The sequence below is a fragment of the Microtus oregoni genome, unplaced genomic scaffold (genome assembly GCF_018167655.1).
Source record: "Microtus oregoni isolate MIOR12 unplaced genomic scaffold, Mior012 000002F_ref0000024, whole genome shotgun sequence".
Taxonomy (NCBI): Eukaryota; Metazoa; Chordata; class Mammalia; order Rodentia; family Cricetidae; genus Microtus; species Microtus oregoni.
Genome location: NW_024543061.1, coordinates 33,158,426 through 33,185,146, shown reverse-complemented (window position 1 = coordinate 33,185,146; position 26,721 = coordinate 33,158,426). Strand labels below are relative to the sequence as shown.

At 45.0% G+C, this 26,721-nt stretch overlaps 1 protein-coding gene across 4 annotated transcripts; it reads left to right on the top strand.

The window, feature by feature from the left end:
* Positions 1–329: 329 nt before the first annotated feature.
* On the top strand, positions 330–26,685 carry Rbsn (rabenosyn, RAB effector). Of its 4 annotated transcripts, XM_041641150.1 has the most exons (13): positions 1,156–1,216; positions 2,752–2,762; positions 3,659–3,971; positions 8,393–8,533; positions 10,046–10,146; positions 10,859–10,904; positions 11,003–11,164; positions 13,710–13,951; positions 15,834–15,904; positions 17,930–18,016; positions 18,619–18,721; positions 22,348–22,452; positions 23,139–26,685. In XM_041641150.1, exons 3-13 carry the CDS (start codon positions 3,827–3,829, stop codon positions 24,270–24,272), a joined length of 2,337 nt encoding a protein of 778 aa, XP_041497084.1. In that variant the 5' UTR covers positions 1,156–1,216; positions 2,752–2,762; positions 3,659–3,826; the 3' UTR covers positions 24,273–26,685. The 4 variants fall into 4 exon arrangements, with proteins under 4 accessions (XP_041497085.1, XP_041497072.1, XP_041497079.1 ...); XM_041641151.1 differs by lacking the exons at positions 1,156–1,216; positions 2,752–2,762 and adding an exon at positions 330–513 and having other exon boundaries at positions 23,319–26,685; XM_041641138.1 differs by lacking the exons at positions 1,156–1,216; positions 2,752–2,762 and adding an exon at positions 330–513.
* Positions 26,686–26,721: the final 36 nt, after the last annotated feature.

Genomic DNA, 26,721 nt, shown 5'->3' with positions numbered 1-26,721 from the left:
CCAGTACTATAAATCACTGATCCAGCCTCAAAAATCCTCAGGAACTTTTTTAATGGCCTCTGAATAAAGTTAACGTTGCGGGTATATTGTTTAAGAGTCAACGCTTCGTTTTCCCGGCCTATAGAGTGGGAGAAGGGCGAGCGGTAGTCTTCCCAAACCTGTGTGTTGCTAGAACCTGAGAAAATTAACAACGCCCGCCTCCTCCTCCTGCGCCTGCGCGGAGTCCTCTGCCTGCCAGTTTCAATTCACACTGTGTCGATCCGCGCTGAGCGCTCGAGGATTCGGCGCTCGACCATCGTGTGTCAGTCTGCCTTCCGGTTTCCCCCGGGTGTGCCTGCCGAGCGCCGAGCCGCCGATGGCGATGTCTGCCGCGAGTCTCTGAGGGATCTCGGGGGCCCGGAGTCGCGGCCGGAGGTCGAGAGTAGACTGCCGGCCGCGTTTCGGAAGCCGCTGGGCGTGAGGGAGGGTGTCGGCCAGCTCGGAGCCGCCCCCGAGAAGGCGGCGGTGGCTGAGGTGGGTGTGACGTGTGACTTGAAGCGACGAGGCGGTGGGGAGCTGAGAGGCTCTGCGGGCCTCGACGGCGCGTCCCTGCCCCTGCCGTGTTGCGGGGCGCCCGCAGAGTCGCGGTCCTGCGGGTGCGCGTGACCGTGCGGACCTCTGCGGTGCCCGTGGCTGGGTTTCTTCACACCAATCCGGATGCAAGGATTTGCACCACTGGGCTTCTGGTTGCGGCATCGGTTTCTGTGGATTGTGGTGGCGCATAATTAAGTGACTTTATCTTAGGGTCCCCCACTTCGTACATTCATGAAGTCCTATTATGCCCCCCTCTCGTGTGTGTGTGTCAGTCACTGCGCCAGACCGCTGAGCTCTGGTGGCGATGGCGAAAATCCCAGGCTCCCCTCACTGGCTCTGGTCTTGTATTATTTAGTCATTTCACATGGCACCCCGAGGCAGCTGCTGGAAAGGCGTCTTGACCGGAGTCTGTCTTGAGTAAGGGGCGTTTCTCCAGCGTGACATTTGACCTGCGTTGTGTGGCCAGGGTGGACGGGGGGCGGCTTCTGTTTGACTTCTTGTTAGGGATGCGTGCAGGGGAGGAGGAGGCCGTCACCCTCAGAGGATCCCATCAGCCACAGCCTGGGGATAGAACACTTCGGACCTGGCGCTGACTGTTTCAGTGATGTCTCAGATCCCTTTCTGGGCGGAGTCTGCATTGCATGTGTGTAGTCAGCGGCTTTATTTATTTATTAATTTATTTTCGATACAGGGTGTCATGAGATAGTCATGCCAGGCCTGAAACTTGCCTTGTAAACCAGGCTGGCATCAAACTTAACAGGCATCTCTCTGCTTCTGCCTCCCGAGTGCTGGGATTAAAGACATCACGCCTGTCAGATTTCTTAATCTTAAGGGAATTTATTAGTCTGATTCTTAAGGGAAACAACAGGCATCTGGTGTCCCATTTACTTATTTTCCGAGTTGCTGCCACCCTTCAGCTTTGAGGACTAGATGGTGCCCTCTGCAGTCCATCTAAGCACACACCACAAGTCTTGCTACACTAACTCTTTCACTAGGGGCTGTGATTTGTGGCCACATGGTGTTGGGGACAGATTTCTTAGCTTGTGTGAAATGATTTTGTCTTTATTTTCTATGACTAGGAGTCTTCCAAGGTCACATTAACAGTGACTTTGTCATGGCCCAGTAAGACAAGAAAATATAACTTATTAAGTCCTGAAATGTTTAAGTATTAGATTTTTTTTTTGTTGGCCAGACTGGTTTTGAATTCCTAGGCTCTAGCGAGGATCCTCCTGCCTCAGCCTTTCAAATTGCTGTAACTGTATGCACACATCACCACACTACACAGATTCTTCTCCTCCTCCTCCTCCTTCTCTTAATTAAAAAGAATAAACATTTATTTTGTGTGAGGGGGCATACATATGTCACTGATTGTGTGGAGATTAGAGGACAATTTTCAGAAATCAGTTCTCTCCTCCCACTTTTATTTAGCATCTGGTGATGATCAGGCTTGGTGGCAAGTGCCTTTACACTGAGCCAGAGAGATGGCTCTTGACTTTTTTTTTCCTATTATGTTTTTCTTTTTTTACTTTACTTTCTTTGTTTCTTTTTTAAAGATTTATTAAGTATACAGTGTTCTGCCGGCATGTGTCCTTGCAGACCAGAAGAGGGCACCAGATTTCTTACAGGTGGTTGTGAGTCACCATGTAGTTGCTGGGAATTGAACTCAGGACCTCTGGAAGAACAGTCAGTGCTCTTAACCACTGATCCATCTTGCCAGCCTTTTATTTTATTTTTCAAGACAGGGTTTCTTTGCATAACAGTCCTGGCTGTCCTGGAACTCACTTGGTAGACCAGGCTGGCCTTGAACTTACTGCCTCCCAAGTGCTGGGATTAAAGGCATGTGCCACCACTGCCCAACCTTGCTAGGTTTCTTAATATTCCTCTTAAGGTTGAAAAGTTTTGTTCTGGCCGGGCGGTGGTGGCGCACGCCTTTAATCCCAGCACTCGGGAGGCAGAGGCTGGCGGATCTCTGTGAGTTCAAGACCAGCCTGGTCTACAAGAGCTAGTTCCAGGACAGGCTCCAAAACCACAGAGAAACCCTGACTCGAAAAAACCAAAAAAAGAAAAAAAGAAAAAAAAAAGAAAAAGTTTTGTTCTGTATTGTTAGTTTAATTTTTGGTGTTTTAAAACACACTAACTTTTCTTTTTTTATTATTATTATTTTGTATGCATATGAAGTGCGTGCTTAGGTAAGTATACGTATGACGATCAGAGGACAACCTTTGGGAGTTTCTTGTTTTCACCTTCTACCATTTTGGGGCTTCTGGCAATCAAATTTCGAGGCGTACACTTTACCCATTGAGTGGTATACACTTTATTCATCTTGCCAGTTCCTTTTTTTGTTTCTTAAAACAGAATCTGACAGTGTAGCACAGGCTGGCCTCCTGTCTCTCCTCCAGAGTGCTGATATGGTCATGAGCCTTTACACTTAGCTTCTGATAGTTCTAGCACATGTGCCTAGCAAATATGAAGAGCGTAATACATATGGCTGAGTGAAAGTACCGATCATTGATAAGTATCTTACATATTTTCCTTAGGACTAAAATGGAAATGATGATGTTGGCCATGCTAGTGGATTAGGCCTGTAATTCCAGAAGCAAGAGGGTAGAAAGTTCAGGACCTACCTGGGCTACAAAGTGAGTTCCAAGACCAGCCCAAGCAAACTTAGCAAGACCCCATCCTACACTAAGAACAATAAAAAGGACTGAGGTGTACTTAGTGGTAGAGGACTTGCATACCATGTGCTAGTTCTAGGCTATCCTTAGTTCTAAGAAAAATAATCCTTTCAAATAATGCCGTTCGACCATTTAAAATGAACTTAAGTGTCCTAGGATCCTGTTTGCTTCTTTGTAGGACTCTACTTCCTGTCTCAATGATTTACCAGTGTGTCCTGTGCCGTTCTCATATCTTGGGTTTTGTCTTAGTCTAAGAATTTGAGAAATAGTTTGTTTGCACAAATTTGTACCAAAAATTAGCCTTGCTATTACAGACTTCTTGTGCCTTTGTTGAACTGTGGGAAGAGCAAAGAAACCTTTTGTTTGCTGCTGATTTACCTCAATTGGCTTGTGTTTTGTGTTTTTCTTAGATTCCTCCTGCTAAAGAGAGGAAATCTCATCCAAGGCCACAATGTCACTTCCCAATTATCCAGTGCTGCCTGCTTAAGCTAACACTGCCAGAATCCTGCTCCCTTGGGAGGAATCAAGCTGACTTGGCATGAGGTTCCTGCCTTCCTGGGGTTGAAAGAAGCGCAACTATGTCTTCTCTTGATGACCCAGGGGAAGTGAGGGAAGGCTTCCTGTGCCCTTTGTGCCTGAAGGACCTTCAGTCTTTCTACCAACTTCAGTCACATTATGAAGACGAGCACTCAGAAGATCGTGATGTCAAAGGACAAATTAAAAGTAAGAAGCCAGGGTTTTGCTCATTCCATTCTATTAAAGAGACCTTACTTAATGAAATAGATTTATTGGGTTATGATACTGGTAATAATACTAGCAAGCAGATATCTAGTACTTATTTTGCGTTCTGTGTTTTGGTTCTCTGGGTATTTATTTACTCTTTTTGAGACAGAGTCACTCTCTGTGTAGTCCTGGCTGTCCTGGAACTCAGTATGTAGACCAGGCTGGCCTCACAGATCCATCTGCTTCTACCTCCCGAGTGCTGGCTCGGGTTAAAGGCGTGTGCTACCAGGCCAGGCACTTATTTATCGTATTTAATACACATGACAGCTGTGCTACTGTGAGTTCCATTTTGCTGGCTAGGTTACCAGATTAAGAGAGATTAGATAGCCTGCCCAGTCACCCAAATGGAGTAAACCTGGCTTTAAGCTAATAAATGTAACCACTGTGATCTGTTGTCTCTTACTGGATTACTCAGATTATCTCACCTACAGCTGGAGTGGTTTGGGCAGGAATGCTTATCCTGTGCTACAAAAGTGGAGACCCTGCTGGGCAATGGTGTTGTAGTCCTTTAATCCCAGCACCTGGGAGGCAGAGGCAGGTGGATCTCCATGAGCTGAAGGCCAGCCTGGTCTACAAAGTCAATTTTAGCACAGTCAAGACTGTCTCCAAACAAAACAAAACAAAGCAAAACAACAACAGAAAGTGGAGGCTCAATACATATCATTTGCCGGTCACTAATTTAAACCTTGCTGCCATCCCTCCTTCCCTAGCTAGACTTTGCCTTCTGAAGCCCAGGAAAAGGATGTAACAGTTGACAGCAAAGAGAAACAACTCCCAAAGTTCATTTTTTGTTGTCGTTGTTTTTGTTTTTTTGAGACAGCTTCCAGTTGTACAGAGAAATCTTCAAAGGTAATTTTGGCTGTATCTAATGTTCTAACCTCCAGATAAATCACTGCTTCTCTAGAGCTTGCTTTCCTAGTGAGCTAAGTTTCATCTCCCACTTGGCAGCATTTCTGAAAGCCCCAAGAGTCACAGAGTGTGGTCACTGGATTTATAATCTATACTGGGTGGAAAGAAGGCTGAACTACTGGATGGTGTTTCTAGTGGACTCTGTTCTCCAGACATGTGACTCACATATTCCTTATAAACAAATATTTGTTCCTGGACTTCTAGACTCCATTTTTCAGTTAATTAAAAAAAATAAAAAAAGGAGCCAGGTGATGGTGGTGAATGCCTTTTGTCCCAGCAGTCCAGATATAGAGGCAGGTGGATATCTGTGAGTTCAAGGCCAACCTACTCAGCAAGTCACAGGACAGCTAAGAACACACAGAGAAACCCTGTCTCCAAAAGCAAAACAAAAATGCTGGGAATATCAATATAACATTAGTTATAATTTCCATACAGAAACATGGAGTCCGACATTTTCAGAATCCTCAGGGCTGATTGTCCAGGAACCTGCTGACTCTAGATGCTGACACAGAACCAGGAACTGCTAAAGGGAGTGCAGGAAAGGGTGGTGCTTTGTAATGTTTGCAGTTTCTTTCATATGCACTGTCATGTCACTTAGCTCTCCCGGACCTTACTGGAGGATCTTGGTGTAATTTTACATGGAAGTGTGGCTCAAAGTTGACCAGTAATGTTTTCAAAGCCACACAGCAATTGGCAGAAATAGACATGGACCCCAGATCTTCTGCCACATGGAAGTCTAGTGCAGCTTTTTCTGCAGGGCATCTCTGATGGTGAAAGACCCTCTCTTTAGTCTGATCACAGCATACTTTGCAACTTCCAGGGGGAAAAAAGGGTGGGAGGAGCCCCAAACCAGATTATCTAAGCTTCCTGTGGCCAGCCAAAGGGTTTGAAAGAGCTTCCTATCTTAGCATTGCTGACCTCAACTATATACCATGCTACTCAGAGGTCTAGATAGGCCAGACTGTGAAAAGGTTAGAAGTGCCCTCAGACTTCCATAGTAACCTTTTACTTTTTGAACTTTTATTATTTTTATTTTATGGATATTGATGTTTTGTCTGTATAAATGTCTATACACTGCTTGTATGCCTGGTACTCACAGAGGATAGAAGAGAACACTAGATCCCCTGGAACTGAAGTTACAGACAGCTGTGAGTCCCCCTGTGGATGCTGTGAATTGAACCCAGGTCCTTGGAAGGGCAGCAATGCTCTAAACTGCTGAGCCATCTCTGCAGCCCCTTAACAGGAACTTTTTTTTTTTTTCCCGATACAGGGTTTCTCTGTGGTTTTGGAGCCTGTCCTGGAACTAGCTCTTGTAGACCAGGCTGGTCTCGAACTCACAGAGATCCGCCTGCCTCTGCCTCCCGAGTGCTGGGATTAAAGGTATGCGCCATCACCGCCCGGCAACAGGAACTTTTCTAAACAAGGAAAGTGTTCACTGTTTATAGAATGTTAGAGATGTAAATCTAGAAAATACACATCGCATGAATATATATGTCTTGTGGAAAGAAACTTACATATTTCCTCCAGAATGGGCCTTCTACAGAGTAGGGCATGGCTTAGAGCACTTGCTGGGCCCTGGCTTCCACACAGAAGGAAAAAATCCTCTTGTTTTCATTCTTTTTATTTCTACCTCAAGAGAACCAACATTCTTTTTTTGTTTGTTTTTTTGTTTTTCAAGACAGGGTTTCTCTGTAGCTTTGGGGCCTGTCCTGGAACTTGCTCTGTAGACCTCAAACTCACAGAGATCCACCTGCCTCTGCCTTCCAAGTTCTGGGATTAAAGGCGTGCACCACCACTGCCCGGCTCCAACATTCTTTTAACACTAGTAGTCATTTTGTTAGTTAAGATGAAATTCCTTTTTTTTTTTTTTAATGTTTCTGGTATAAACTTTTTTGTTACATTTATTTAGTGTGTGTATTTATGTATGTGAACACACATACTGTGGCAGTGTGTGACGATCAGAGGATAACTTGTGATGATAGTTGGTTCTCTCCTTATACTGTGAGGGTCCTGGAGTTTAAACTTTAAGCATTACCTCCTGAGCCATCTGGAGGGTCGCATTTTTGTTTTCAAACAGAGTTTCTTATAGTATCCCAGGCTGGCCTCTAACATAGTGGTGGATATCCTTGTACTGATTTACTAGCCTCCACTTCCACGTTGTTGGATTTTTAGGTATGTCTCACCACGCCCTGGTTGGGTAGAATTCTTAGGTTGCAGGTCTTTGTGCTCTAGTCGTCCTAGTGCTGGAGAGGCGAAGTTGGGAATGTAGCTAGCTGCAGGTTAGAAGCTAGCCTTTCAAAAAAGCCAATAGAGGAAGTGAGAGAGAAAGTAGGAAAGATTGACATAGAATTTTCTGAGAAGCCTTTTTAAAAGCATTTCATCTCTCCATTTGGTCTGTTGATCCTTCGAAGTTTTATTTATTTAATTTATTTTGAAATAAGGTCTCTCTATGTAGCTCTGGCTAGCCTGGAACTCACTATGTAGACCAGATTGCCTTGAACCCACAGAGATCTGCCTGCCTCTGCCTGTGTACCATCATTCCCATAGGTATTATATTTGTAAACAATAAGAAATGGAGCACTAAAACATTGCATATAGGTATCAGGTTTCAAAGGCAGTTATTAAAATTACATTTATTCATTTATTTTTATTTTGGTCCAGGGCATGTGCCACGGCGCATACGTGGAGGGTCAGAGGACAACTCATGGGAATAAGTTCTCTTCTACCATGTGGGTCCTGGGGCTCCAACACAGCTTTTTACTGGCTGAGCTATCTCACTGGCCTCTCGGGGGCAGTTTTAAACAGCCAACACTAACTCACCATTTCTGAAAGGTGGTCTGTAGGTTTGAACTCTGGCCCAGGTCCAGGTGAAGTTAAGCCATTTTTTAGTAGGCAGAGGAAAAGGTGGTTGAATGTTGACTGTAGCTTCTGTTTTGTTTTCAAAGATGTATGGATTAGTTAACTGGCCCACTTTGGAATGGCTGTATCTACTCTGAGATGGCTGCTGGGCAGTTCCTTTATCATCCAAAGTAGTTCGTCCTTGTTTGCAAAATGAAGAGTTATACTAGATGTATACCTTTAATCCCAGCACGTGAAGGGCAGAGCTAGGTGGATCTCTCTCTTCTAGTTCAAGAATATTCTATGTGGCAAGTTCTAAGATAGTCAGAGCTATGTAGAGAGACCCTACCTACCTCAAACAAACAAGTCCACCATGCTCATTGAGTTTGATTTGGCTCCTTTTGTGTAGATGGACTGCTAAACTTGGAAAGCACTAGCTTGGCTTATGAATTATGAACAGCATTCTGCTGGTGCTGACTTCTGTGGGGTTGGTAATAAGGTATTTTTCTCACTGCTTCATTTCTTTGGGGAATATTTTTATGCATTTTAAAATAAGGATGATTATTTTTGTATAATCTTGGGCTCATTTGTGATGCTTGTTTCATTTCTTCAAGATCTTGTTCAGAAGGCTAGGAAAGCAAAGAACAAGTTGCTGAAGCGCGAAGGGGATGATCGAGTGGAGCCAGGGGCCCAAGGATATGAGTCATTCAGCTATGGAGGAGTTGATCCTTACATGTGGGAACCCCAGGAGCTTGGTAAGAGTACTCATTCATTCATTCATTCATTCAGTGCTTATGAAATATCCACCCTGTTTTAGGTCATTTTTTTTTTCAACTTTAAAATTTTATTTCACAATTACGACACGTACACACTTTGATTCTATTTTCCCTGTATTAGTCAGGTTCTCTAAAGAAATAGAACCAATAGGATATGGTCCTATGGCTGTCTCAAGTCTGAAAGGCTGAGAATCTGGTAGATGTTCATCTCTGTAGTCACAATCTGGTTCTGTGTTCTCAAGGACTCCTGGAGAGCTGCTGGTCTTCAGTCTGTGTTAGAATCCTGAAGAATGTGGATGTGGATGTAGTGGCGGCTGCAGCAGCAGTATAGATGAACTTGCCAGCGAGAGGGAGGGCAAGTAGTCTAAAAGCAAAGTCTCTTCTTCCAGTCTCTCATGTGGACTGTCACTGGAAGGTGTGGCCCAGGTTTAGGACAGATCTTGTTTTAAATAATCTAAGAAAATCCTTCACAGTAGTCCCCAGCAACTTGGATTTTAGTTGATTCAGGTACAGACAAGTTGACAGACCAGAATTAGTCATCACATCCCTCTTCTACCAACCTTTCTGCTCCCCTCCCCTCTCCCAGTGAATCCCTTCTTCCTAACAAGATATCCTCCTGCTTTCATTGTTTTAGAGCTGATTGAGAAAGCTTCAGTAAACCCTAAGAGTCAAGCATTGTAATTGGCCTTATGTCCTCACAGGGAGAGAAACAGAAGGGAATGAGCTGAGAACTCTTAAGTTAGGCACTGTGTTAAATGCTCTGTATGTGTGTCCTCCTTGGAGTGTCGCTGTCCTCTGTCGGAACCTGCTGAGGATCAGACAGCTGTTAAACTGCAGCAGTAGAGTGTGATTCTGGGTCCGTCTCGTGTCAGCCTAGCCACAGACCCCATCGACAGATGTGTCTCCTTTTAGGTTACCTGACAAGTGAGAGGCACTGTACACTTTACTTTTCTGATGTGCATAATTATGACTTTATCTGCTTAGTTATTTTAACTGGAAGTGCTGGGAATAGAACCCAGGGCCTTGGCTGTGCTACAGAGCTATATCCAGCTTTACTTGATTTTTTATTATTTATTTACTTATTTATTTGTTTGTTTGTTTTTGAGATAGAGTCTAGCTATGCAATTTTGTTTGTCTTGGAACTCACTCTGAGATCAAACTGGCCTTGAGATTTACCAGCCTCTGCCTCCTAAGTGCTGGAATTAAAGGTGAGAGCCACCACTGCCTAGCTTTTTATTTTGATAAAAAACTACATTGTACTAAGCCACAAAGTAGTCTAGTAATTTATCTGAGGTTACTTAGTATCTAGCAGAATTGAAATTTGAGCTCAGGCTAGCTCTAATATAACCTCATTTGCTGTGCTTTGAAACCTTTAAAATTTTGGTAAGGCTCTAAAACCCTGAATTTTTTACGTGTTTTTCAATTCATCAAGAATCTAGAGAGGCCTCATGAGAATCATTAACAAATCATTTATTTTTCCTTCCCCCTTAGGTGCTGTGAGAAGCCATCTTTCTGACTTCAAAAAACATCGTGCTGCAAGAATTGACCACTATGTTGTTGAAGTCAACAAATTAATAATCAGGTTGGAGAAGGTAAATTTTGCAAGTACAAATTTCTACAGCATGTGTTATGTGAGTGATATATATCTGATTCTGAGAGCTGCAGAGGACAGGCTTGGCCTGGACTGGCCTTCCTGAAGTGAATGCCTCACACTGATAGACTTGCTATGTGCCCAACTCCCCTTTTCTGCCTTTTACCTCCACTTACTGCTTTAAAACTTTCTGTTCTGGAGTTGTTCTGGGCAGTCACTGTGGGGCACAGTGTGTGATGTCATTTGATGACAAACAAGCAGTTTGCGGCTCTGTGAGTTCTCAGTCAGGGCTGGGGCTAGTGTGTGTAGGCTAGGCCATCTTGGGGAGCCTTTCTTGCCCTGTAGTGCTAGATTATGCCTGCAGCACTGCCATGTTTGGGTTGTACCCTAACCCTAGATACACTTGTTATATATCTGAATTATGTGGGGGCATGAGGTAGCATTTGTAGGCATAGTCCCTGTTTTCATTTTCGTGGTGCCCCAGCAAGCACTCGACCACCAACTAAGTCCCAGACCAGGAAAGTTCTTACAGGTATAGCTGTTTATGAAACTAACGTGTACCTTGTGAAATTGTTTGGATAACTGGGGTTGGGACTGACCCGTGAGCCTTAACAATGCAAATGTGCATTGTCTGCTGAGTATGAGTGGCAGAAGAAGTGTGGAGCATGTCCCTCAACGGTTAACTCTGTTTGGCTTTATGTTTTCCTGTTTAGCTCACTGCATTTGACAGAGCAAATACTGAGACTTCAAAGATTAGAGGTAAATCCAGACCTTTGCTCACAGTCATTCCATTTTGGCTTTCTCCCTGAGAATAACTTCAGAATGCTGAACTGCTTTTTCCTTTTTTCCTTCCAAAGCAATAGAAAAGTCCGTGGTGCCTTGGGTCAGTGACCAGGATGTCCCTTTCTGTCCAGACTGTGGGAATAAGTTCAGCATCAGGAACCGTCGTCACCACTGCCGCCTCTGTGGGTCTATCATGTGCAAGAAATGTATGGAGCTCATTGGCCTGCCCTTGGCAAGTAAGTGATGTGGCTGTGGGCCCTGGACCCCCAATCTCTTTTGGGATTAGTGAGTGTGGCTAGGCCCTTAGGACCACTTGTTTAATTAATGACCCACAGTATCTCCCTTCATCTGCTTGTTGAGTTCAAGAAGCCCACTACAGCCTGGACACTGTGTTAAGGCCCAAGGATATAGTGGCCTGTACAGGCTGATGAGAGTTTTTTCTTTTCTTTCTTTAGAAAAGGGTGTTGGAGTCCCTGGAACTGGAGTTACAGATAGTTATAAGCCCCTCTATGGGTTCTGGGAACTGAAGCTGGGTCCTCTGCAAGAGCAGCAAGTACTTTTAACCAGTTCTGAGCCTTTTCTTTTATTGTTTGTTTTTTCTTTCTTTTTTTTAATTCTGTATACAATGTTCTACCTGCCTGTATGCCTGGAGGCCAGAAGAGGGTACCAGATCTTATTACAGATGGTTGTGAGTCACCATGTGGTTGCTGGGGATTGAACTCAGGGCCTCTGGAAGAACAGTCAGTGTTCTTAACCTCTGAACCATCTCTCCAGCCCTGTTTTTTCTTTTCTTTCTTTCTTTTTTTTTTTCCCAGTGGTTCTCTGTTGGCCTGGTTTTCTTGAACCTCACTCTGTAGATCAGGCTGGCCTCTAACTCAGATTCACCTGCCTCTGCTTGCCAAGAGCTGGGATTAAAGGCATGTGTCACCACCCAGCCCTGAAATTTTCTTTTTTTTTTAAATAAAGAATCAGATAAGAACTATTTTAAGATTTGTGAGCACACACAGTCTCTTCCCTTTCTTCTTACTAAAACAAAATAGAAAACAAAAAAGAGCAACTTCTTAAAAATCACTCAAGTGTATGCACACTTGGGAGACAGAATCAGAGGGTCCCAGCATGGTTAATATCAGCCTGGACTACATATTGGGGCTTGGTCTCAAACTGAAACCAAACAAGCAAAATATAAAACAAGCTAGATGTAGTGGCTTCTTCCTGTAACCTCAGCACGTGGAGGCTGGAAAACTACCGTAAGATTGAGCCTGGGCTACAGAGTGAGATGATTCTGTCTCGAAACAAAAGTAAAAAGGAGTAAAAAAAACATACTTAATTTAAGAGCTGTACAAAAAACTGGGCGGTGGTGACACATGCCTTTAATCCCAGCACTCGAGAGGCAGAGGCAGGTAGATCTCTGGGAGTTCGAGGTCAGCCGGTCAGCCTGGTCTACAAGATCTAGTTCCAGGACAGGCTCCAAAACTACAGTGAAACCCAGTCTAGAAAAAACAAAAAATAAAAAACAGGGCAGAGGCTCAGTTGGCTCTCACGTGGTTATTTGAGCATTTCTAGTCTGTAAGGCACTGCTTGTTTCACTAAGGAAATCTAGCAGGGGAGATAGAAACACACACAGTTGCTTCATAAAGGAGAGGCTGGGCAGCTCTTTGTCAGCTTTGCCTAGAAGTGCAGGTGAGGTTTTGGGTCAGAGGATTTGAAAAATGAGCATTGATCCTGTTCTTCTCTTTATGATAAAATTTTCAGACATCCCAGTGTTATACCGAAAGACTAATGGCATATGGGAAGTGCTAAGTGCCATGGAGACTTGAGGGAAATGTGCAGGGTGTGGGTGAGACCTGGAAGAACAAGGCTGTTAAAGCACAAGTGGACCAGATGCTCTAGTGTTTGCAGATCAACCTCTTAGACACTGCTAAAGGGGGGCTGGGGTTCAGATCAGTGGAAGAGCACCTGTCTAGTATGGTCCAGGTTCTGGGTTCTATCTCAGCACAGACTAGCAACCCCAAAGAGTTTTATTATTTGTACACACTTGGCTGTGGACAACATGGCTTGTGGACACCATGGGGGCAAAGTCACTTTTCTCTGCCTAGTTCTTGTGTCTGCCTACTTTATCTTGATACTTTCCTTTCTCCCTGAGACTTACTCATCTCAGGACCTGTTCACCTTTCTACTCTTGTTCTCTTTACCTGGGGAGATGCTATCAGGTGGCCTTGATAGGGCTATGAGTATAAGACACAGCTTCTACCCAATAGTTGCTGATTCCCAGGACAGTTCTGTACATACATACAGCTGTTGGACAGGGAACAAAAGGAGTGTGCTTCAAATGGTAATGGGAAATTATATGAGGGCAGATCTTGCTTATGGAAACCTACGAAGGCTTCCTAGAGGGTACTATCTGAGCTAAGCTTGTGAAGGATGAGTGCCAGATGTTAGGGACTGGTGGGAGGGCTACACAGGAAAGTCTCTGGAGAATGTGGATTGTGTGGAGATGGGGCAAACTGAGGAAGTGGGTATTGGATGGCCAGGTTAGGATTAGTATTGCAAGCCCCAAAGACAGGTCACTACAGCCTGTTTGGACCTGATTTGCTTGGCACCAGCATTCTTTTCCCATCATAGCCTAACCCCGATAGCAGAGGAATAATTCCTTCTTGTCCAGAGGTGAAGCCTGCTCTTATTATTTCCCAAGTCACATCTGTGGCCTGAGTGCTGCAGTCACAGTTGGTGGGATAAGTGGCTGCTGAGGGGTCACTGCTGCCTGTCTGTTATGGTTTGTAGATAAGCTCACCAGTGCCAGCAAGGACTCCCTGAGCACCCATACCAGCCCCAACCAGTCACCTAACAGTGTCCATGGCTCCCGCCGGGGCAGCATCAGTAGCATGAGCAGTGTCAGCTCAGTCCTGGACGAGAAGGATGATGACCGCATCCGCTGCTGCATACACTGCAAGGACAAGCTGCTCAAGAGAGAGCAGCAGATGGACGAGAAGGAGCACACGCCTGACATCGTGAAGCTCTACGAGGTGATGCATGCCAGGCAGATTCGGCTGTTTGCTGGACACCTGCCTGCACATTCTAGAGAGTGCTCTGGGAAGTTGTTCCTTTGAATCACTTTTAGTTCCTGCCCAAGGGCCATGGTATGATTTCCCAGCTAGGGCCTTGGGTGAGTTATAGAGTCATCCTGGTTGTGTGGTAACAAGCTCGTTTTCCTACCTTCCCTTACCCACTGGAGAGGAAGGAGGTCCAAGACACATGGGGAAAGGTGGTTGTCCTGTGCATGACCAGGTTCTGTAGAAAGACTGAAGGTGCAGTGAACTTTGGGCTGAAAGGGTCCTGGGAACCACACTTGGGAGTTTTGGTCTTGATCAGTTTGAGCTATTATGTGTTTTCAGGGCTTGTATGTTTTCTGCCTGTCAGCTGAGAGTCTCTCCTGAGTCTCAAATGCCTTAGTCTTCATTGCCTCCAGTGACCCCAGAGCATCTAAGTGGAGGCACACTGAGAGAAGGGAAGGGAATGTGGCTCTATGGTAGACCTCAGGTGTAGAGATGTGGAGATGTAGATCTTCTCCCCAGTACACATCTAAAATCAGTTGGTATGCAAGAGGAAATAGAGTATGTAAAGAGCATCTGCACTGGGCATGGTGCTACACCTTATTTAGGAGGCAGAAGCAGGTGGATCTCTGAGTTTGATGACAGCCTGGCTTACATAATAAGTTCCAGGCCAGCCAGGGCTACATAGAAAGACTATTTAAAATAAACAAAATTAAATAAATTAAAAATAAAAAATCCTTTAAATTTTTCATATATGTGTGTGTATGCATACCTAAATGTATATGCATATATATTTATCTTTTGCCAGAAAGCTTGTCCATCTAAATTAAACGCATTAAGAAGTGATTACAGTGAAAGATGGAGAATGGCCATGATTCTACAACACACTATCTTGAAGTTCTACTAAATAAATAAATAAATGAATGAATGAAAAAGCTGGGTGGTGTTGGCACATGCCTTTAATCCCAGCACTCGGGAGGCAGAGACAGGCAGATCTCTGTGAGTTTGAGGCCACCCTGGTGTACAGAGTGAGTTTCAGGACAGCCAGAACTGTTTCATAGAGAAACCCTGCCTCAAAAAATCTAAATAAATAAATAAATAAAAATAAATAAATAAATAAAGGAAAATGGGGAAAGGAAAAAAAAAAACCTTCTGAGAATGAGGCTACTTCAGCCTCCTAATGACCAGGTGATACCTGTAGGCTGACAAGAACTAGTTTGGGAACAGGTGGGGAGGTAAGGACACTGGGAGTGGGGATTAGCCTGGGTAGAGGAAGTTACCTGAGCAAAACTCTGAGGCAAGAAAGAATGTTCTCAGCACTGAACAGCCAGCCACTCAACGTCTCTGCAGGTCATGATGGCTGCTTCTATTCCACTATATATATTGACACTGCCAGAGGTGGTGTGAGATCAGTGGTGACTGCAGCTATAGCTGTCCTCCATCCTGTATGGAGTTCGTAAACTGGTGTCTCTTTTTCATAACTAGCCATTATTCATACTTACCTACTGTTTTGAGGAGAGCCCTGGCAGTGCCATGTGCTGATAGCTTGCTGTTAGCTGGCATCACCTAGCAGAGAACACAGTGACTGACTATTCTTTGTTATAGACACACTGTGCTCTGGGAGGCTGCCTCTCAAAAGCACCTAGTCTAAAGGCCCTGTGTTCTTTCCTTCCTGAAAGATTTTCTGCTTAGAAAATGTATGTATCTATCCATAAGGAAACTAACAATAACAAAACAAAACAAAAACCATACTGTTTTAAAGGGGGCCTTTTGCTTATATCTCTAGTGTAGCTTGACATAGAGATCAGAGTTTCTGTCTTCAGCATAGCACTCACGTCTACTCTTTTGTTCTTAGAAACTACGACTTTGCATGGAGAAAGTTGACCAGAAAGCTCCTGAATACATCAGGATGGCAGCATCTTTAAAGTAAGCCACACTCCTCTGTTTTCTGACTCATTGGTGGAGAGGCTAATTCTTCACTAATTGAAAGTGGAGACAGAAATCTTTTTACTTGTTTTTTTATTTTTTCCCCTTTGATGCTAAAAATGGATGTTATCCTTGTATATGCTTAGCTCATGCTCTACCACTGGATACACCCCTGCCAGAAAATAGAATCTTTTTTTCCCCAGATTTTAGGAGATTAATGTTAATAGATCCATTAGTATGTATTTGGTTTCAGACCGCCTCTTAAACTCCTAACCCCCAGCCTCTTACCTCTGGGAGCACTTAAAAGTGTAAAGTCGAAAATAGAATCTTAACTCTGACTTTCCACATTTGTACATGGATGGATACATGCTTTTGTCACATGATTTTTGAAAAACCGTTCATGTTCATGTGTTAGGGCCATTCTGATAAAGCAGATTTGGGGGTGGGGGAGGCTCTGTGCTCTGTGCCTCTGCTCAGTGCAGTACTTGGAAATAGGTGTGGAAGGGCAGCCCATCTCATGCCCAGCTTGCCAAGGTGCTTTGTAACAGTGCATTGTAATGTCAGGCTTATAATAGGCTTTTCGTTTTGAGCACAGATGGGTACACAGAGGCACTGGGAAAATGTAGACTATCTTAGGTTTCTTTTCTAAAATTAAGGTGTGGTTCACATACTTTTTAGTTTATAGTTCAAGGATGTTTATGATAGTATAGTCACAGGGTTGTCCAGTTGTCACTACCATTTGTTTTTTTTGTTGTTTTGTTTTATTTTTGTTTGTTTCTTGTTTTTTCGAGACAGTGTTTCTCTGTGCACCTTTGGAACATGTCCTGGAACTAGCTCTGTAGACCAGGCTGGCCTCAAACTCACAGAGATTCACCTGCCTCTGCCTCCTGAGTGCTGGGATTAAAGGTGTGCGCTGCCACCACCTGGCTGCTTTTAACTTTTTGAGGAACTACAAAATTATATTCCAAAGAACTGTGTGGATAGATCTTTGTCCTGGCATTTTATAATTTTGTTGCTCCACAGCCTGGCTAACTCTGTGGCTCCCTGTTTCTCACATATTTATTCAGTGTGTGTTGCATCTCTATGATGTGTGTGCTCTTGTGTGTGTGCGAAGTTCATGCATCCATGGTTCTTACATCCCTGTTTCTTACATATTTATTCAGTGTGTGTTGCATCTCTATGATGTGTGTGCTCTTGTGTATGTGCGAGGTTCATGCATCCGTGGTTCTTACATCCCTGTTTCTTACATATTTATTCAGTGTGTTGCATCTCTATGATGTGTGTGCTCTTGTGTATGTGCGAGGTTCATGCATCCGTGGTTCTTACATCCCTGTTTCTTACATATTTATTCAGTGTGTGTTGCATCTCTATGATGTGTGTGCTCTTGTGTATGTGTGAGGTTCACGCATCTGTGGTTCTTACATCCCTGTTTCTTACATATTTATTCAGTGTGTGTTGCATCTCTATGATGTGTGTGCTCTTGTGTATGTGCGAGGTTCACGCATCCGTGGCTAGTGCTGCATGGCTACATTCTGTGATTTTCCCTGGCTAGTGGGGACAGCCATTGCTGAGCACATTTCCAAATGGTTAACTTTCAATGCTAGTTACTTTGGAGGCTGAGACATGATTCCTGGAGCAGAGGTGTTCATCATAGCAAGAAGGTTCCACCTAAAAAGAAAAACAAAATTCATCACCTATGTCAGGTGGCTCACAACCTCCTGTAACTTCTGCTCTAGGGGGTCTGACACTTCTGGCTCCCACAGGCCTATATACTCACCCATACACATACCTAAAAATAGTAAAATAAATCATAAAAAATAAAAGAGGCCTGGTCAGTGATCTGTCCCTGAGGTGTATATACAGAAAAATGGCTTCTGCTTGATGATTGTATCTTGAGGAATTACTGCATTGTCTCCACAAGTCTAAAATGCCTTAGAATTAACCACCTGTGTCTAAGGACATAAACACTGTGCTCTCCAGATGGCAGCATGAAACTTAGGTCAAACATTTATGATTTCTCCTTAGTGCTGGGGAGACAACCTACAGTCTGGAGCAGGCCAATGACCTCCGAGTGGAAGTACAGAAAGTGTATGAGCTAATAGACGCTCTGAGGTAAAGTTTGCTAGAGCAGTTTCTGCTGCTGGCTAATGGGAAGAAGATGGTGTTTTGACCAAACAGTGAGTGGTGGGGAGCAGCTCTGGGCTTCTCTAGATTGCTGGTGACAGAACAGTGGAGGGGGAGGCTGCCTATTTGCTGTCTGCTATAGCTCTGTAACTTCTGGTTAAGGATTTGGAGTGTTTGGGGGTGGGGTGTAGGTAGTAATAGAGTACTCTCCTAGCATGCAGAGGACCAGAGAAAAAGATTTCTAATGTTCATTAGTAGTAAAGAAATAAGAGCTAGCTGCCGTACTACCTGTGAAACCTCCTAGGCTCTTTGTGTGGCTGCACTCTTGAATATTTTAAGACAGTGACAGCAAGGCATGAAAGTATGGGTTGTTAATTGACACACCCCGTGTTCGCCTGTGAAGCCAAACTTTCCTGTGTTAGAGAAGCCAGAGCGGGGAAGAAGTGGGCCTTGCTATGTATGAGGGACACTTCAGTTTCTTCTGGGTTGTTCCACATCCTCGGGGTATGAAGCCTGGAAGCTCTAGAGACGTCACTCTGGTTTTGAGGCTGGCAGCACCTATTACCTTGATGCGTTTTTTCCCAATATAGTAAGAAGATCTTAACCTTGGGCTTGAACCAGGACCCTTCACCACATCCAAACACTGTGCGACTACAGAGAATGATCAGATATTCAGCTACACTATTTGTGCAGGTAAAGCTATTATGAGGTAACCTAAGTGTTGTGGCTTGCTTGTTTTCTGTTGGTACATTTATTATTTCTTATAATTATGAATGCTACATTTGGAGAAAAAAGCTGAAACCCGGGTAAAAGTAAAGATACTTTTTAAAAATTATTAAACATTTTGACAACTTCATACACAAACACAATTATCATGGTCATATTCACCCCCATTATCCACTCTCATCTGCCTCCATCCCTGCTAACAACTTCATCCCAGCTAGTCTCCCTCCTGCTTCATGCCTTTTATTTTACTTTATTTATTTGTGTATTTATTTGTTCGTTGTGTATGTATTTATTTTGTGTGGAGGTCTATTATTGTTCTGTTTTTTTAGATTTTCTTTTAGATTGTGTGTGTTTTGTGTCTGCATGTGGGTTGATGCACATGTGAGTGCTAGTGCTGCCGAGTCCAGAGAGACATGTTGGAGCTGGGAACCAAATTCAGGTCCTCTTAACCCCTGAGCCGTCTTTGCAGCCCCAGTTCTTGTGTTTAAAATAACTTTTAATCCTATGCCTCCAATACAATTGTTCTTCATTCTGGTACATTTTCATTCTGAATTATTTTCCTCTATTTACATTTTTACATGCAATATTTATAATTAGTTCATTGCGTTAGTTGTCTCATTGCTGTGATAAAATACTTTAAATTTAAGGAAGACTTTATTTGACGTTTGAATCTGTCATGGTGGGCTGGTCATGGTGGCAGGAGTTTGAGGCAACTGGTCATGTATCTGCAGTCAGGAGATAGACAGATGAGTGCTGGTGCCCAGCTAGCTCTCTTTTTATTCAGTCAGGGAGCCCAGCTCATAGAACAGAGCTATCCATACCAGAGTGGATCTTCCTGCCTCAAACTTTTTTGGAAAGACCCTTATGGACATAGCCAGAGGTGTGTTTCAATTCTAAACCCATTCAGGTGGACAAGGAAGAACCACCCTTCCACACATACCTGAAAATTTGAATCATTTTAATCACTGAATCTTCTATGCTTTGTTGGCCATTAAATGCTGCTTTGGCTTTGTCTGCTCTCCTTTATTGAACCATTTCATTTTCGTTGGGGAGTTGATGGATTCTAAGTTTTTGCTGTTATCAGTAAGTGATGTTTCTTCCTCAGGGACTCGTTCTGGGCCATTGGCTAATGGTTCAAGAGCAGACTAAACCTAGGTGTCTAGATCTGAGTTGCATTTTTCTACCTTCTATGTCCCCTGCATTGTTGAAGTCTCTGGGTGATTTGGTTGAAGTAGCTCTAAGGAGACTCCTCTCTCCCTGGCAGTTGTTTTCCTGCTTAGATGGTCTGAGGAAAGCTAGGAGTCCTGGAAGTTTCGTGAGCTTCCTGAGTCTTGTCAGTTTCAAGTTTCATGACTTTAAAAGTCCTCCAGGAGGGGGAGATGCAAAGATGGGAGCTTGAGGGAACTTGGGCGAGCTGAGTGCAGGAGGCCGATTGGGGGCAGGACAGGAAGGGGGAGAGTAACAAAGAAGATATAACTATGGGAGGGACTATTTTGGGTTAGAGAGAAACCTGGTGCTAGGGAAACTCCCAGGAATCCACAAGGATGACCCCAGCTAAGACTCCTAGCAATAGAGGAGAGGGTGCCTGAACTGGCCATCTACTGTAAGCAGAATGGTGACTTCCCTAATTGTTACCAGAGAGACTCTATCCAGTAACTGTTGGAAACAAATGCAGAGATCCACAGCCAAACACTGGGCTGAGCCTCATCCAGGAATCTTGCTGAAGAAAGGGAGGAGGGATTGTACAAGCCAAGGGGTCATGATGGTGAACTCATAGAGACAACTGACCTGAGCTCTTAGAAGCTCATGGACTCTGAAGCAACAGTTCGGGAGCCTCCATGGAATGGACTTAGGCCTTCTGCATGTGTGTAACAGTTGTGTAGCTTGGTCTCTTTGTAAGGCTCCTAGCAGTGAGATCAGGACCCGTCAAGTTCCTGCCGCTTAGCTTACTTTTGGGAACCTGCTCCCCATGCTGGATTACCTTGCCCAGCCTTGACACAAGGGGAGGAGCCTCAATTTGATGCCCATGCTTTGCTCAAGGCCATGGAGGCCTGCCCCTTTCTAAATGGAAACAGTGGAGGAGGACTGCAAGGCATGGGTGGGTGGATGTAGATGGGGGGACATAACCCAGAAGAGGAGGGGGGACTGTGGTCAGTATGTAAAATCAATGAAAAAATGTTAAGTAAATAAAATAAAATATAAAAAAATATTGGATATGGTATTTGGGTTGACAGATATGATAATTATCTTAATTAAATTCTTTTACATTGTTATATTCCAAAACGATGGCATACTTTTTAACCACATAAGCATAGATAGAAACTGTATTTTATCAATTTTTAATTAAAAGATTTTTGAAGGCGTAAGTCACAAACAATGCCACACCAGTTTGGAATTATGATTAATAGGGTAATATTTATTTAAAGGGGAAAAAACTTACAGATCACCGTCCCAGACAACAGCCCTCTGCGCAATCAGGAAGAAGTCTAGTCGCTGGAACTGGAGCAGGAAGCAAAGAGAGCAAGAAGGGAAGTAGCCGCTTTTTTAAAAGGAGAGAGACCACGCCCCAATGGGCTGGTATCTCAGCGGCTATTGGCTGGAGGAGCAGAAGGACCTCCCACAACAGATTTTATCCATCCCCTTCCCACCAAAAAAGTAAAAGTCCTCCAGGAGGGACTATTTCCATTGGTAGAGAGTGGTCACATGGCAAAGAGTAAACAACCAATCACTACACATGTGGTAGTTAGAGAGTGTGGAGTATAGGGAGAGGTCTGAGGTTGGTGATTAAGCACAAAGGTGACAGGGAGTGCTGGAGTATAGGTGGATATAGGTAGATGGTATCAGGGAAAGGCTGGCACAGTCCTAAGGAATCCTTGGAGATCTGATGTGACTATCTCATGAGGAAAAGGTGGGTCCATCTGAAAGGTGCCTGCCAATTTGCATGAGTGCATTAAGTATTTTTCAAACCAACAAACCTCTCTGCTGATGCAATAATCCAAATCAAACCATATCAGACCAAATTAAAAGATGTCCAGGTTTGCTGGGCGGTGGTGGCGCACGCCTTTAATCCCAGCACTCGGGAGGCAGAGGCAGGCGGATCTCTGTGAGTTCAAGACCAGCCTGGTCTACAAGAGCTAGTTCCAGGACAGCCTCCAAAACCACAGAGAAGCCCTGTCTCGAAAAACCAAAAAAAAAAAAAAAAAAAAAAAAAAATGTCCAGGTTTAATGGGTGCCAGCACTCCTGAGTGACCCCACGGGAAAACACGGAGTGGGGAAACAGAGAACGGAAAGACTGGAAAACTAGGATACCACCAGTTCATTCTCTGGGAAGTAGTTTAAATAGCCCGTGGGAGTGGTCTTGCCCCCCCCCAGGGGTCACCATTTGCGGGCTTTCTTGGAGGTGGAGTTTGGATTGAGGCAACTCCCAGGGGAGGGGGCTTATGCCAGGAGCTGGGGTGAAGCCCCTAGCCAAACAGTGTCCTTTCTGTCCGTGGGTGGAGTGGCTTAGCTTAAATGTATAAGGTTTAAGTCCCAGCCACCCCTGCCCCCAAAGAAACCACTTAAGTGTAGAATTATCTGTTACTCTCCTACAGGAAAAATTACTGGGTTTGATGTCACTGCCAACCAAAGAACAGTTTGAAGAACTAAAAAGGAAGAGGAAGCAGGACTTGGAACAGAAGAGAACCATGGAGAGACAGGTACATGGCACCCAGTCACCCAGTAGCTGTTGCCTCCCTGCTCTCTTACCCCACCCCTCTGCTGCTGAATCTCCTTTTCAAGCTGCCTTCTGTTGTGGCCTTAGAAAAATAGTTGTTTTTCCTGTTGATGCTCTCCTGCCTAGACCACCACAGGGACTGGCAATTCTCCCTCTGTTCCAGAAGACCTTAGAATGTGCACTGTTAAACAGAAAAGAGCCTGTGTGGTGGTACATGCCTGGATCCCAGCCCTCAGGGGGCTGAGAAAGGAGTTCTTTAAGTTCCAGCCCAGCCTGGGCTACATAGTGAGGCCTTGTCATTTGCAAGCAAATGAGGGTGCTGTTTCATAGCTCGGTGATAGAATGCTTGCTTAGCATGCTCAAGGCCCTGGGTTCTATCCCCAGCACCACAAAAAACAAAATGAAAACAAAACTATGTGTACTCTAGTATCATCTGAAATGCTAACCTTATATAAATAAAGGCGCCAGTCTTTGAAAGTTTAAGAAAAGTGTACAACCAGTGAAACTGAGTTGGAGGAAATCTCAACTTACGTTTTATTTTTGCAAATCTAAACTTGCCCTTCTGTGACTACCTGTTTCAGCAGTTGAATTATCTTAGTGTTATGGGGCCCATGGAGGGTGGTGGACAGGTGACCATGGTGACCCTGGTGATGTGTGCTGTCTCTGCAGGCTGCTCTGGAGTCCCGAAGGAAGCTCGAGGAAAGACAGAGTGGTTTGGCATCTCGTGCAGCCAATGGGGAAGTGAGGTCTCTCCAAGGCATCCCTGCCCCCTTGCGAAAAGCTGAGGGCTGGCTCCCACTGTCAGAAGGTCAGGGACAGAGTGAAGACCCTGACCCTCTCCTCCAACAGATCTACAACATTACATCCTTCATCAGGCAGGCCAAGGCTGCAGGCCGCACAGATGAGGTGCGCACACTTCAGGAAAACCTGCGGCAGCTGCAGGATGAGTACGACCAGCAGCAGACTGAGAAGGCCATTGAGCTGTCCCGGAGGCAGGCTGAGGAGGAGGAGCTGCAGCGGGAGCAGCTCCAGATGCTCCGCAAACGGGAGCTGGAACGAGAGCAAGAGCAGTTCCTGGCGGCGTCCGTGCACCCACGGACTCGTGCTCTAGACCTCCGAGAAGTCGTCCCCTTCCAGCTGGAGCCCAGCCGAGCGCCTCACAGTGATCTTGCCTATGCCTTAGATCAGGACTCCTCCCCGGTTCCGGGCAGCGCTGTTCCCGGGACCCTTTCACCTGGCTGCACTTTAGCACCCATACGCTTGTGGTCTGGACCCCCAGCGCTTAGCCAGAGCACCGTACCACAGCAAAGTAAAAAGACCTCTCTCAACCCGTTTGATGAAGAAGACCTCTCCAGCCCTGCAGAGGATGCTGCCAGCCCTGCTGCTACAGAGACTTTCCTGAGCCCCTCAGCTGCTGTCACCAGAGAATACAATCCTTTTGAGGAAGATGCCGAGGAAGTGGAGGCGGCAGAGTTGGGGACAGGCAATCCCTTCAGTGACCCAAACAGTCCAGCACCCAACCCCTTTGATGAGGATGACCATCCCAGGCCTGCCAGCCCACCTGCCCCTGGAAATCCTTTTGAAGAGTGCCCCTGCACCAACCCCTTCGAGGTGGACAGTGACAGTGGCACGGAGGCTGAGGAGCACATCGAAGAGGAGCTGCTCCTACAGCAGATTGACAACATCAAGGCTTATATTTTTGATGCCAAGCAGTGCGGTCGAATGGACGAGGTTGAGGTGCTGACTGAGAACCTTCGGGAGCTGAAGTGTACCCTGGCTAAGCAGAAGGGGGGCCCTAACTGACGGCAGTGGGCCAGTACCGGGCAAAGTCTTGGGCAGCAGGGTACCAAGGGGGAGGAGGAGATGGGTGGGCATCTAATGATGTCAACAGTGAGGTGGGGAGCAGTAGTCTCTTGTTGCTGTGCACTGTGAGGCATTTCCACTACAGTTGAACAAAAACAGGAAACAAATCAGCACTCGCTTGCTGGTTTTTCTGTATTATTTTTTTACAAACCTTTCCCTTTTTAGGGAACTTTACCATTTTATTTCTAAGATACAGCTCAGTGCAGCTCTGTTGGGCCAAGGTAGAAAGGGCTCCTGGGCACCTCTTGGTCTCTTTTCTGCTGACTGTTCTTGGTCATGATGCAGTATTATAGGTCAGCCCTTGGTGGGCCCCTTCCTGTAGCCAAGACAGGTAGGGGCTCTGGCAGAAGTCTGTCCCAGTCTGGCTGCTCCCTTTCACCACCTTCTTGCTGGGGCTGTCTCCTGAACACTTAGGGAGAAGCTGCTATGAAGGGAGGTCTGGACTCAAGGCGACCAGTGCCTCTTTGTGGATGGTGGGGATGTTGTGAGTATTGTCCCCTCCCAGTTAAAGGAAGGAAAGTTTCCAAGTGCAGGGGTGTCAGTGTGAGCTTGATTATGAGATAGGCTTTTTGGTGGATGTTATGGTTTGGAGAAGTTTCTACCTGAACAGTTGTCTGTCCATGGAAACTTCTTTCCAGGGCTTTGGCAGAATGGCCAAAGGTTATATTGAAGGGCCTGTGGTGTGATTTGGGAATCTGACCAGAAAGCTTTTGTGGAGTATTGGTATCAGATGGAATTCTGAGTCAGCTCCCCACTCAGCCTTCTTCACTGTGGTTCATCCTGACCTGGGAAACTGGGCAGGTGTTTTCTTACTGCTTTGAGTACTGAGAAACAGAAATATTTGATGCACAGTCTCTGATCATTCCACAGTCCTGAAGTACTTGAACTCTGATAGGGACAGAAAGGGAAGTTACGTAGCTTAGTGCTTAGTTTACAGGAACAGAGGGGTTGACAGATGCCTGTAAGATCCTGGTGTGCTCAACTTTGCATACTCTCTCCAGTGATGCTCTTTAGTTAATGGACAGTAACTGACCACTAGTCCCTTTCTGCCTTAGCCAAGGCTTCTGTTGGTGATTGGCACATGAGCTGAAATTCTTCTGTCACATTCTGGTGAAAATCCATCTTGGCAGTAAGAGTGGCATCTGGGAGCAAAGAACTTTGTTTTGGCAGCTGTTCATTAGTTTAGTACCTGTTGGGGCTTTGGGTAGGAAGTCCTGTTTGGGAATGTAGGAAGGGCTGAAGGGGGAGGGTAATGGAGGACCCTTTGGGTTCTGTCAACAGCACGTGTTTACTGGCCTGTGAGTGTATTGCCAGCTCTGTTGGTGTCACCGGCTGTTCTGAGAGGTGGGCAACCTGGACCCATGTTTCCTGGGGCAGGCCTCTCCTCTTCTTAAGGCCCAGGCTCTAGATGCTGTTGCCCTAGGGTTCCAGGCATGTCCAGGATATCCACCCTGCTTGGACTGCCTTGTCTGATCAAAGAGGAGGCAGCTCAACACAGAGTGAAGCTGAATACTGGTTCCCACCACTACTTTTCCTGACATAGATCAGGTGTTCAGACTGGTATGGCTGTAGACATTGCTTTTCTTATGAGACAGGGCTTCTTAATTAGCTGGTGACTCACTAAATGAAACCTTCCCTGAAACTCACCTCCAGGTAGCAGTCTGTGACTGAGAGCATGGAGAAAAACTAATGCTTTTAACAACTATTTTTAAATCTCAACTCACTGAATAGTAAACCAAGTAAACTCAGATGCCAGAGGTTTCACTGAGTTTCTCTTTGAATTCCTCTTTGGCTATATCTGTAAGTCAGACATGACAGGGGAGACTTGTCTACCCTTTGACTCTATCACGTTCTAGAATTTATGTAGGTCAAGGTTGGTTTGCAGAGGGGGATTGCCTGTGAGCGTAACTACACAGGATGCCTCATGTGAACCCTTCATGATTTCAGAGGTGCTTCAGTGACAGAGCACGTCCTTGAGAGGGAGTTGGCACACCCCCTAGACAGAGGTCAGTTTCATCTGCGGAAGGGCTTCTGACTTTGCCCCTCCTAACACACTAAGGAACTGGACCCCCACTCACTGCATTTACTGCTCATCATGTCTTTGTCGTCAGATGCTAAAATGTCTTTTTAAGTCATCATGAGCCATGTGGCATAGCTAGGTCATTCGATTTGAATTGAGAATTTGGTCTCTGTACTAGGCCAACTAGAGGAACATGATGTGTTGGTAATCATGGTGACTGTCAGCTTGATGGCCATTGATGTGCATGCACTACACTGGGGCCTTGTATCAGGCTTTTATTAAAAAATAAAATAACATGTATATGAGTCTTTTATTAAAGAAATGACATTTTGTTGCTGAGTGTATATGTGCTTAAAACATCCCTCCAAC